This window comes from Octopus sinensis, linkage group LG12 (genome assembly GCF_006345805.1).
Source record: "Octopus sinensis linkage group LG12, ASM634580v1, whole genome shotgun sequence".
In the NCBI taxonomy this organism is placed as follows: domain Eukaryota; kingdom Metazoa; phylum Mollusca; class Cephalopoda; order Octopoda; family Octopodidae; genus Octopus; species Octopus sinensis.
Window position 1 is genome coordinate 34,744,192 of NC_043008.1, and position 13,163 is coordinate 34,757,354.

General features: G+C 35.9%; 1 protein-coding gene across 3 annotated transcripts in view; it reads left to right on the forward strand.

Annotated features, from left to right (window-relative positions):
* LOC115217889 overlaps window positions 1-12,518 on the forward strand; it is a 30,558-nt gene extending 18,040 nt beyond the window's left edge. For all 3 annotated transcript variants that reach the window (XM_036507851.1, XM_036507852.1, XM_036507853.1), the window contains exons 4-6: window positions 348-543; window positions 1,465-4,017; window positions 11,678-12,518. In XM_036507851.1, the coding sequence (XP_036363744.1) occupies window positions 348-543; window positions 1,465-4,017; window positions 11,678-11,779 (2,851 nt within the window). In that variant the 3' untranslated portion in view covers window positions 11,780-12,518. The remainder of the gene's footprint in view (window positions 1-347; window positions 544-1,464; window positions 4,018-11,677) is intronic.
* The last annotated feature ends 645 nt before the right edge of the window (window positions 12,519-13,163 follow it).

Here is a 13,163-nt window from a genome sequence, read left to right on the forward strand (position 1 = left end):
ATACACACAATACCCGGTCTGGGAATCAAAACTGCAAGTTTGCTGCCCTAACCACTGGGGCATTGTGCCTCCAGAACAAGTACAATACACAACATACTCAATGTACCACCTAATGCCATACAGTACCGCTATGAACAAATATTTTTATGTGTTGTACTTTAATGGTAGTGTGTTGTATATTGTTTATGTTAGTAGTGTATAATATGTGGTAGTAGTGTGTTGTGTGTACAGTGATAGTGGTTTGTATATCTCTACCCTCTTCATAATTTATTGATTGTATCATTATTTAAAAACATTTTTATACTATATTAAACAAAGAATAAAATTTATTCTATTTTGCTTTTAAGGATTATCTGCATGGAATTTCCTGAATATGGATGTCTACGGGAATATCTTAAGAGTATGGAAACTCCACTGTCTGCAGCAACACAGTGTATGATTATAAGCGATGTATCACAAGGTCTGCAACAGCTACACCGGCTCGACATTCTGCACAAACATCTCTCTTCAATCAGAGTTTACCTTCGAGGCAACAATGGGAATGTAAGATGTTTAATATTTTACAGAATTTTTTGCAAAAAAAAATGTAAATTTGTTTTATATTTGTAAGACTCTTTACTCTCTCTTTACTCTTTTACTTGTTTCAGTCATATGACTGTGACCATGCTGGAGTACCACCTTTAGTCAATCGAGCAAATCGACCCCAGGACTTATTCTTAGCCTAGTACTTATTCTATCAGTCTCTTTTGCTGAACCGCTAAGTTACAGAGACGTGAACACACTACCATCGGTTGTCAAGCAATGTTGGGGGGGACAAACACAGACACGCAAACATATACACACACATACATATATATACATATATACGACGGGCTTCTTTCAGTTTCCGTCTACCTAATCCACTCACAAGGCTTTGATCGGCCTGAGGCTATAGTAGAAGACACTTACCAAAGGTGCCACACAGTGGGACTGAACCCGGAACCACGTGGTTTGTAAGCAAGCTACTTGCCACACAGCCACTCCTACACCTACCTCATTACTTGAAACCACTTCAATTGACTGCCATCCTTCATTCTTACATCGTCCTATTCATTCACATTTTACATTGATTACTCCACTTTTCTATGTTATAAAATTACATCACCCTCTATCTTTCCACTGAATAAAATCAGACTATAGGAATTTAACTCAATTCCATTATAATTGCTGAAGTATTGCAGATGAAATGTTAATAGCCCTATCCAAATCTCACCCTTCCCTAGATCTTTTAGCACTAGGAGGAGTATACCTTAGTATATCACAAGCTTTGCTACTCCTATTCACACATACAAATGAAGAATACAGTGTCATTCTTGCGTTTCATATGTAAGTGTTATATATAGAGATAAAGAATTTCTGTGTGTAGACATACCCATAATTACCATATGATGATGATTAAGCATGAAATTATTTCTTTCATTTCAGAATTCGTTGTTTCGTGCTGCCCTTGGGGATTTTGAATATGTAAGCATATTTGGGTCTCTACTACAAGGAGCAGATAACCCAACATGTAAGAGTCGTCAAACATTCTTCCTTCCGGACATTCGATCTTTCGCTCTGATTACTCTGGAAATGATTCTGTCAGTATGTGACAAATTAGTCCAAATGCCAAAAAAGAATCGATATCAAAATGTAAAGACACAGAAGTCTAATCCACAAAGTATATCTGATGCAATGTTCAACAAGGCAACTCAGTGGCAACCATTAGTTAAACCCGAGAATAAAACTGTTGTAAAGGGTAAATTGGGTTTTTTTCCTACGGCAAGTGAAGAGAGTTTACATAAGAACTGGAGTGAAATGAATCCAAATTCATTAGATAAAAGTAAAATTCCTCAGACACAGCAAAGAATAAAAACAATTTTTGTAGCTCCGGCTAATAATGCAAACATTGTGCCATCAGAGTTTTCTACAGGATTTTCAAGGCATTCTTCAATTTCACCTGGAAATGAAGATTCCCTTAGCAGCAACATCTCTATGCTTGTAGAAGCTGGGAAGGATAGTGACAGTGAAATCAGTCCAACTGAATTCAATGACTTTATTTCACCATATGAAGATAACAAACAAGATGACTTTATCTCAGAAAATAAGTTCATTGATAGGAAAACATCAATAGATTCTGATCCTTATAATTATCACTGGAGCTTTTTCACAAATAAACATAATTATAGCCCTCACAGCTTCTTTTTCAATGAACAATTCTCTAAAAGCTTTTCTGAAGAAAATAATTTAAACACACCAGAAAGTAGTAAAGATGACACACATATGAGTGGTGAAACAGCAGCTTTTCATGAGAAAATTCAGAGCCACCCAAGGAAAGATGTCAATAACATAGTTGATCAAGATTATATTTCAGAAGAAAATCACTTGAGAAAAGTTCAGAGAAAGAATAAAGCAAGAATGAATTTACAGAAAACACTGACTTCTCGAGGAATGGCTTTTAATAATGTTTCATCTCAAAAACAAATAAAAGATACCTTTAAAAAAAAGAAACAATTTAATGATACACAGTCTCAAAAACCATCTCTAACTCATATTAATTCTTCTAATTCAGTATTGCCAGGGAATAAAACCATTCTTTCTAATCCTAATAACCATTGTAGACCTTTTAATAATAAAGTCAACAATGAGTTCAGGGAAAATACAAATGATTATCAGTTCAGTTGTTCCAGCAGTTATCAAACCAACAACAGCTCTGATTTGGAATCATCTCAGAATTTTTCTTGTGATTACACTACTGATATATCTTGTCTTTCTTCAGCAACTGAAGCTTTAACTCGAAAAATTCTAAGGGAAGAAAAGTCATTATTTCAAAGGAATAATTCAGCTGACGATATACACAGGAAAATCATTGACAGTGGTTTTGAAACGGAATCTAATCCTTCCAACACTTCTAACCAAATAATATGCCATCACAACTCTGAGAAACAGCAATGGCTGGAGAACTGCTTTGACATGAAAACAAAAGAGGCGGAATTCTTACCAAGTTCAGATGATTATTTATATATATCTAACAATAATTTCAGTATGCAAAAGAAATCATGTTTAATGTCCAACCAAGATAGTCCCATCTATAGTCCTTCAAATAAGAGCAGATTTGTTTATCCAACATCGAGAAATGGTAATAGTTGTTCAAGAAGTGATGAAGTATTTGAGACAAGTTCTTATAGAGCCTATGATAACAAAGTTAGTAATTCTGAACTTCCATTAATGAAATCTGAATTACAGAATAGCAACAATGCTTCAAAACGATACAGAGAACTTAAACGTAAAGGTGTACCACTGAAAATATCAATTGTGTCATCAAATACTTCTTCAAATTTTAACCATTTCTCAAACTGTTCACCCAGTATATCAGCATGTTCAGAAGTCACAACACCGGACATGGATTCCAAAAACATATTTTTCCCTCAACAAATGTCACCATACTCAACAAACGAGCATTATGATAGAACATATGATGATTACCAAAGAAAAAATAGTGCCAGTTTATTTAAACAATCACTTGGAGACAGCCCAGTATTTACAACTAAAGTAATTGGCAGCCCTTGCCCACCCACACCAACAACTACTATCCCTAGCTCTCTATTCATGACAACAGAGAGACCAATCCTTGAATCTCGTATCAGTTGTAGTGACGTTCCAGATTTTGGTGGGAACTGGAAAATTGGACCAAAAGGGAACAATGTGCAAAATCAAGACACAATTTCAGTTCCCAGTCGGCAATTGAGTCGACTTAACAGTGGAAGTTTATCTCACTGCTCCTCTTTATCTCACCTCAGTTTGCCAGGGAAAACCATTCAAGGAAAATACAAACTTTTACCTGGAGTAAATGAACATCATCTGGGTTATTGCATTGATCTAGTGGAAAAACAATCCTTCCTCTCTATAGATGATTTATTACCTGCTTCACAAAGTGCCTTTAATCATCTTAAAGACAAGCTCAGTGCAACAGGTGAACTAACAAATGCAGCTAAACAGGTAAGGAACTTTGTAAATCTTATAACTCTTCTAGCATTTATCCTGCTTGTGTAGGGTTCACTTATTCTACTAATATATATAGATGTTGGTTCAATCAATGTATCATTCAGTCTGATCTGTGAGGCCTGTCACCACCAGTCATGCCTTGCAGGACCCGTTTCTCACCATAAGGAGGTCACCACTACGAGGCAGATTCTGAACTCAGAATGCAAAAAGCCATTTCAGGTATCACAAGGAATCTTGTTCAATGCTGTAATAATTCCTCCTTCACTGCCTTTGTGTTTTATTTATTAACCCCCAAACAGATAAAAAGCAAAGTTGATCTCAGTGGAATTAGAACTCAAAGAGCACAGAAATCTGTAACAAATGACCTCATAGTATTTTATCAAATGCTGTATGATCCCTGAAAAATCACTAACTTTGATTTATATAAAAATTAAATTTGCTTTGATTGTGTTATAAACAGTTGAAGTTGACAAAGTAATGTTACTGTAGTGACACACAGAGGCTTAGTGATGAATGGGATGGGTGAGTGGGGGAATCTGTTTTCTTTTTCCTGGGTGGAGGTGTTAAAAGCACAAAATTCTTTCTATCCATCTATTTTCCATCTTCTCTGTCCATTATTCCTGGAAGGGTTATAAGGATAGAGTCCTATAGTACCTCCTCCATAGGGTCCCATTATTCCTGGAAGGGTTATGGGGATAGAGTCCTATAGTACCTCCTCCATAGGGTCTCATTATTCCTGGAAGGGTTATGGGGATAGAGTCCTATAATACCTCCTCCACAGGATCCCATTATTCCTGGAAGGGTTATGAGGATAGAGTCCTATAGTTCCTCCTCCATAGGGTCCTATCAGAATCCACCTTCATTTGATTTTTTGGTTGAATTCTCAAGTATAACCAACTGAGACTATGGATATTATCCATTCATCTCATTCTTGGTCTACCCTAGGTCACCTGCAGGTTGGCTTGTCTTGAAGAATCTGTTCTGCTATTCTTTCCTGTAACTTTTTTTATCACATGTTCATAGCACTGGAGCTCTTTCAGTCATTACTCAATATTCATGACCATAGATGAGGATAAGCATGAAAAGTGAATTGAAGACAACAACTTTGGCTTTTTTACCAACCTCTTCTCTCCTGAGAATCGAATGCTGGATCTGGTGCATTATTATGCTAGCAACTGTAATCCTAGCATCCAATTAAGCCTCTTGCCTTCCATCTCTTATGAATAAATCCCCAAGAAACTTAAAATCTCATCTTGCCTTAGTGGTGTTCCACTAATATGCAGAGGGCACTGAGATGAGTTTCTTGAGAGGATCAATGTCTCAGTCTTTGAAATACTAATTCTCAGCCCTGCCTTACAGCACTCAGCATTGAACCTGTTCAATATATCTTGCAGATCACCATCTAATGACCCAAGTAGCCCCATACCATCTGCAGATATCAGCTGCTTGGTCCTACATTCATTGATTGTGATACCACTTCCATAATGGCTGCACATGCTAATCCAGTTTATAAAAATTATGAAAAGGTGAAGTGACATTACACACACTAGCCAAAGTTCAACGCCCACGTTAAAGGGTTTTGGCATAGCACCATTTACCCAAATTCAGACAAATGGGCATTTATGAAGGAACTTAAAAGCAACCACAAGTTGCCCATTAATCCCAAACTCTTGTAAAACCCTCCACAGCATGTCCTGTGATACCTGGTCATATGAGTTTTTGAGGTCTACAAAGTAAGTGTACACCTCTTTTAATAGTCCCATGATTTCTCAAAGACCTTCCATAGAGTGATTACCTGGTTAGTTGTGCTGCTTCCAGGATGGAAACCACACTGTTCTTCAGCAAGCTTTGGGTTCAACAATTTCCCTACATTTCTTTTCCAGATACCTAGTGTAAATTTTACCAGGAAGACTCAAGGAGAGGATTCTTCTATAACTAGAGCACTCATTCATGTCCCTCTTTTTAAAAATTGGGATTATCATCCTGGATTGCCATTGCTTTGGTATCTTTCCAGAAGTCCAAACCACCTGCCTTACACAAATCAATCAGAGAATATCTTTGATATTTAAAGCTGTTAACATCTCAGGTCAAATTTAATCTTCTCCAATGGCCTTACTGTGTTTGAGCATTTTAATCACTTCTATAACTACAGTGTCTTTGAGGTTAGTCTTCACTCCTTGATGTACTTCGTATCCACCAGAAGATTTTATCATGACCAGATTTAAGAGGTCAGCAAGGTATTCTCTTTACCTCTTAAGAATGCACCTCTCTGCAGAGAGAACTCCATCCTGGTTCTTAATGGTATGTGTGGGATAAGACTTCTTGGGCGTAACTTCGGTATACGTACCGGAAGTACCGGATGCATTTCAGCGAAATGATTTTTTTTATATATATGGGGGGTTAGGGTTGGGGTTTGTGTTAGGGTTAGGGTTAGGGTTAGGGGTGGGAGAAAAGGGTTTCTGTTATCTTCAGAAATGTAAACAAAGCCACTTCCGGTACTTACAATACGTATACTGAAGGATCACCGACTTCTTGTTATGAAATTGGCAGATGGTTTGCCAAAATACTTTATTGGCCAATCTAAAATCAGAACCCAGCTTAAACCCAAAGTCCTTAAAAACTTTTGGCACCTCAGTGTACTGCTTGTGCAAAAGAGATTTGTTTCCAAGCCAAGCTTTGTAAGTTCCCTTCTTTGCTCAGTTGGCATTTTTAACTTCCTGGTTAAATCAGGGGTTTCTTTTGTCACCCGGTGTCACATTGAGTTGCTTTCATCCTCAGCATTTTACAGCCAAAGAATAAACTACCAACAAAGCAATCTCCACTCCATTTTGACATCCTCAGTCAGTTTCTGAATCTGGATGCAACAGTGACTGCACATTTCCTCCTTTACATAATTATGCCTGTTAATTACAAGGTGAGCAAGTTAAATATGTCTTTGTCCCCAAGCACTGAAAACCTTTGCTATGCCACTGAATACGCACATGGTAGTGGCAATGGTAGTGGTGGGGACGATGGTAGTGGTGTTGATATTAATGGTCATAGTAGTACTGTTAATGATGGTCGTGAAACTAAGTGTTGGGAGTAATTCTTGCTGGTAAAAGCAGTAGCAGCAGCAGCAGCAGTAGCAGTAGCAGTAGTAGTAGTAGTAGTAGCAGCAGCAGCAGCAGCGGTGTTGGTTGTGGTGGTGGTGGTGGTGGTAGCAGTGGTGTTGTTGCTGGTGGTGATACGAGAAGGTTGATCATGGATGAATAACACTAATTTCCTCTCTTTTTTTAGCATCATGGATATATGCTGAGTATAATGTATAATAATCAGTTGTATATAGCTCAGTATTTATAACAACAACAACAACAATCATTCTTTCTACTTTAAGCACGAGGCATGAAATTTTGGGGTAGAGGTTAGTTGATCCCATCAACCCCAATGCTCTACAGGTACTTATCTTTATTGACCCTGAAAGGATAAATGATAAAGTTGACCTTGAACTTAGAATGTAAAAGCCATAACTAAAAATTGTATTAATCCTTTCTACTAAAGGCATGACATTTTTGAGAGGGGACCAGTTCATTACATTGACCAACAGTATTTCACTGGTACTTATTGACCCCAGAAGGATGAAAGGCAAAGCCAGCCTCAGCAGAATTTGAACTCAGAACATAAGAACAAACGGAATGCCGTGAAGCTTTTTGCCCAGTGTGCTAACAGTGTGTGTGTGTGTTCCTGATGCATTTGAAAACTGAGTTGCCGGTTTTGATGTATGGGGAGTCAAAAGATTCAGTAATCTTTTGGCTACCAAATAAACTTTATTTTCATTTACATATTTTCTATGTTATCTCAGCAACCATTTATAGTTATTTGAAAGACACTAATAAAGTCTAATCCACAAAGTATATCTGATGTAATGTTCAACAAAGCAACTCAGTAGTGCTAAAAGATCTAGGGAAGGGTGAGATTTGGATAGGGCTATTAACATTTCGTCTGAAATACTTCAGTAATTATAATGGAATTGAGTTAAACTCCTAAAGTCAGTGATTTCATTCAGTGGAAAAGTAGGGGGAGAGGTAATTTTATAGCATAGAAAGGTGGAGTAATCGATGTAAATTCAGTAATGAAATAGGCTTCATTAGAAAGTGAAAGTAGCTTCACACTTTCAATTTGAACAAAAATTACAAAGTATTGCATTACAAGAGTGACAATGTGTGAATAATGAAAGTAATATTTTTCAGAATTAGTCACTTACTACAAGACATCCATTTCTCTATATGTTATGAGAAAATACAGTCACTCACTCTCTCTCTCTCATGCACACATACATACAAAAAAATATTTATGTATGTGTATATGAAAGATAATATGTGTATGTGTGTGTGTGTGTGAGAGAGAGAAAGAGAGAGCGTAATTGAGTGTCACACATACATGCAAAAGAATACATACATGACAACACACACCTTCACTCACTCATTTTCTCTCTCTCCTCTCTCTCCTTCCCCTCTCTCTCTCTCTCCCACATGCACAAGCGCGCACACACACACACATCCATTCCATATACACTCTCTTTCACTTTCTGCTCTCACTTCAAAGCAAATGTCACCTTTCCACTTTCTCCTCTCTTCAAAGCATAAAGAAATAAAAAATTTTTACAGAAATAAACGAACAATCATTTGATTCCATATGATCGACCATATGATCAAGTTGACAACTTTGCTGCTTCAAATGAATGCCATAAAATAACTTCCTTTCACAGATACACACACATACACCCCCACCCACACACAATAGGTAAAACCTCTGTACAAATTATGCTATTTCTTGCTGTGTGTACATATAAAAATTACAGCTCAAATCCAATTGAAATGATCTTTTTCTATTCTGTAATTCATATTTGTGATGAGCATATTTAAAAACCTGTTCTTTGCTATAAACTTAAAAGGAAGTTTTCCCAGAAATCCTGTCCTTTACCTGTTATTTCTAGCATGTCCAAGGTGACATTTGTGCTCCCTATCCTTATCTTTTCCTAAATTTCTTCCGATTCCTGTTTTCGATATAGAAAATCAGTATTTCACCCAAAAATATGTTCTCAATATATTTTCTCCCTTCTGACCCCAATTTCTTCATTTTTTTACTTTTTTCCAAATTTTTTCTTGGTAATCCACAGAGAAAAAACAAAGTATGAATCTTTAAGAATTTTCTTTTTCCTTTTTTCTTAAAGAAACACTAAAATCTCCTTCTCAAACATCCACCCATCACCTCACCACTTTCAAAAAGTTACAAACTCCCAATGTTCCACTTTTAGCTATTTGGAAAGCTAGAAAGTTTCTTCAGAATAAATGTCGTTTACCTGTTGTTTCTAGCATGTCAGGTTTTCTGGTGTGGGAGGTTTTAGCTTTTTGAAAGTGGGTAGGTGATGGGTGGGTGAGGCGAGGGAAGGGGTATTGAGCATTTCTTTAAGAAAAATTAAACTTTTAAGCATAAATATATTTCCTAGATTTGTAATGTTTTTCTACGTGGGTAAAAAAAAAAAATTTGAAAAACTTACAAATTAAGAAATTGCAATGGGGACAGGGGGAAATTAAAATTTTGAAAATGTGATTTCTGAGCAAAATTGTTATATGATGAAATAATACATAATTTGTGATCCTTCCTAAGAACAGAACGCACTTTCATGCAAATCTATGCAAATTGTACCCTCCCTCGCTTCACTTTTAAACAAACAATAACTTCCATTATGCCAGTAATCTACTTCACTATATATCAGCTGTGCCAATTCTACCCATAAGAAAAGAACGAATAATACAATGTGACTGTAAGTCATAACACTTGGGCATAAAACTAACTATTTATCATCTGTAGATTATTTTTAAGTAACCACTAATTTCAATATAAATATGAAGTCTTTAGTATGTTGTTGTTTTCTATATAATTGTAGGCATATTTTAGTTGTCAAATGATAAAGAACAAAGATTTATTCAATTAATTGCTACTTGTAATTAATTATAAAATTGAACATTTATCTTCTGCTGATTTTTCACAACAACCTCTAATTTTAATATAGATATGAACTTTTTAATATAAGCAACCTCAGATAAGCTGGATTTTAAAAGAGATAATATAAATTATAGGCCAATCTAAAATCAGAACCCAGCTTAAACCCAAAGTCCTTCCAACTTTTGGCACCTCAGTGTACTGTTTGTGCAAAAGAGATTTGTTTCCAAGCCAAGCTTTGTAAGTTTCCTTCTTTGCTCAGTTGGCATTTTTAACTTCCTGGTTAAAATCGGGAGTTTCAAACAAGTCATCAGTTTGTCTTGACCAATTATATTCATTAGAAATCAACCACCACTAGCAATATTCCATAATACCCAATGAAGTCATTAAGACACCACAGAGAATTCTATTTTCCTTTAGTCAGATTCAGTAGCAGATACACTGAAGTAATTCATTGATATATTGTTGTCATTTTGCTAGTCTTGTTTGGGGCATGCAAATGCCAAAAATTTTAACAACTTTCACTAAACTGCCAGAAAAAAATTCTCATCATCAGGTGGCAGGATAAAATTTCCAATACTCCTGTGCTCAAAAGAGCTAATATATCAAGTATGTATGATTTCCTAAGCAAATTCCTGGTATGGTGGAGTGAACATGTAATACACATGCTTGACTTCAGACTTTCTAAACAGATCTTCTTTAGTGAACTAGCATCTGGCTCTCAGTCATGTGGCAAACCACAAGAGAGATATAGAGACATGCTCAAGACAATGTTGAAAAAAGCTCAACTTAAAGTAGTCTGTTTTGGAACATTTTGTTCATGATCGCTCACTGTAGAGTAGTACTGTGTACTTTTGGAGGCCAGCACTCAGAATGAGTTATGATCAGATAAGCTAAAGAGACAAGAGCTGCAAGGAAAGCAAAAAAAAAAAAAATCCCACTGGGTCATGACTCTGTTAAAATGTGCCCCTGTTGTAACTGTGGATTTCATGCTGAAATTGGCCCAGTAAGCCACCTCAGAACCCATAAATTGTAAAGCTGATAATCTGGTTATCTTCAGAGGCATGAAGGACAAACCCTAATATTCTTGTTTAGCTCCTGATTGATTAGAATATAATGAAAAACATCCCAGTTATGATGACCATAACTCATCTTTCCCTTTCTTTTTCTTGATATAAACCTACATTATCCTATATCTCTTTTTCTTTCTTTTTTTTACCAAGTTGGTATGATGGGGATATGACTGATATTTTTAGCAGGTTGAGAGACTGCTTAGAGGCTCACTCATTGGCATTGGCATATGGTAAAAATTGATTCCAGTACTACAAGTTAACAATACACTCTCAAGTATAAACCAAAGAGGGAACATCTCTGCAGTCACTCAGCTTGCTAGAAATAACATTCAAAATATTCCTCAACTCACACCCTACCTTCTTTAATAAAGAAGGACACAACAGACAATGCAGTCTCTGGAAAGCAAAAGAAAGGATAATCACAGCTAGAATGCCTTTGACCATAGTTCTGCTTGACCAGAGCTTTAAAAATTGTTAGTTTTATGTTTGGATTAGAAATATGCATCATAAATATATTAATATATTCTACATATGATTGTGTCAGTTTATGAAAATGTTGATATATTCTATATATTCTTTCTGTATTTTTTTTACTGCAGTTGATGGACATAGTGGTATCATGCTGGTATGTTGAATCACCTCCATTGGCAGCTAAACTATGTGAACAGCTGAAGGATCCAGTTATGGAAACAACTGTTTGATAATCACATCTGTTTCATTTTGATAATTTTGTCTATTTAATATAATTCATATTGATATTAATATTGATACTTCCTTTCTGGTACTTGTAAAGAAACTCAAGAAATTTCTGGAGCAAATGTACCATAATAAGACTAAACAGTTAAACAAGGCATCGGCAAGCTTTCCATGGCAGTAAGTTTTATGAGATATTGCTTGTCATAATTAGACTACATCACTTTAAAATAATTAAACAAATATGGCATATAATCCTGACTACTCTGAATATCATACAAAGCAAATCATACAAAATATATTAGAATCAGATCTAAAGATTTGTTTGTTCATTTTGCCTTTGATTGTCCTTGGGAGATACTTGAGGTAGGGTTTTTATGGCTGGATGCTCTTCCTGCCATCAACACTTACCTATTTTTCAAATATTTCTCTGACTCCAGAAGAATTCAAAAGTGGAGGGACAGAGGACAATTTCTTGAAAGGAAATGTCAATCAACATCATTATTTGTCACCAGCTACAAATAATGATGTCACCACTTAAAGCCCAGTAATAAATTGTGATGTCACCTCTCATTAGCATAGTTCACTGGAACTTCTAAATATTCACACTGATGCCCCGTCCAACCCGTGCTAGCGCGGAAAACAGACGTTAAACGATGATGATGATGATGATGATGCCCATATGCACATGTACGCATACACACACACACACACACACACAAACACACACACACACACATGCATACACATGAGCACACACATATATCTATGTATACATATACATATATATATATATGTATAGTTAATCCAAACATGAAAACACAAGTAGAAAATGCAACAATGCGAGGATGTGGAACAAGTATAGTGTTATTGGACGCTCAGGAAAGGAAAGAAAGAAGGAGGATTTAACATTTCGAGCGGAGCTCTTCGTCAGAAACATAGAAAAAGGAAAGGTCCAAGGAAGGGAAGACAGAGGAAGAAAATCACCAACGATACACATATATATATATAAATTTAAATTTAAAATAATAAGGGCGAAAAATTGAATGTTAATTTGATTTATATCAATTTAAAACCAGTGGTGTAGCATATAGAAGAATCTGAAGATTCAGAAAAATCATATTACATACATCCCTCTTATATGTATGTAATATATATATATATATATATATATATATATATATGTGTGTATATATATACTAGCAGTATCGCCCGGCGTTGCTCGGGTTTGTAAGGGAAATAATTATATAAGCATTTTTAGAGATGTAAAGTATAATAGCCATCTCAATATGGCTAACCACAAAGGGGGAGGGGTGTTACTGTAGCTTTTTACGTTCTGAGATTTAATAATAAATTTTAGAGAGTTACTTCCCTTATATATGTCAAAAATGG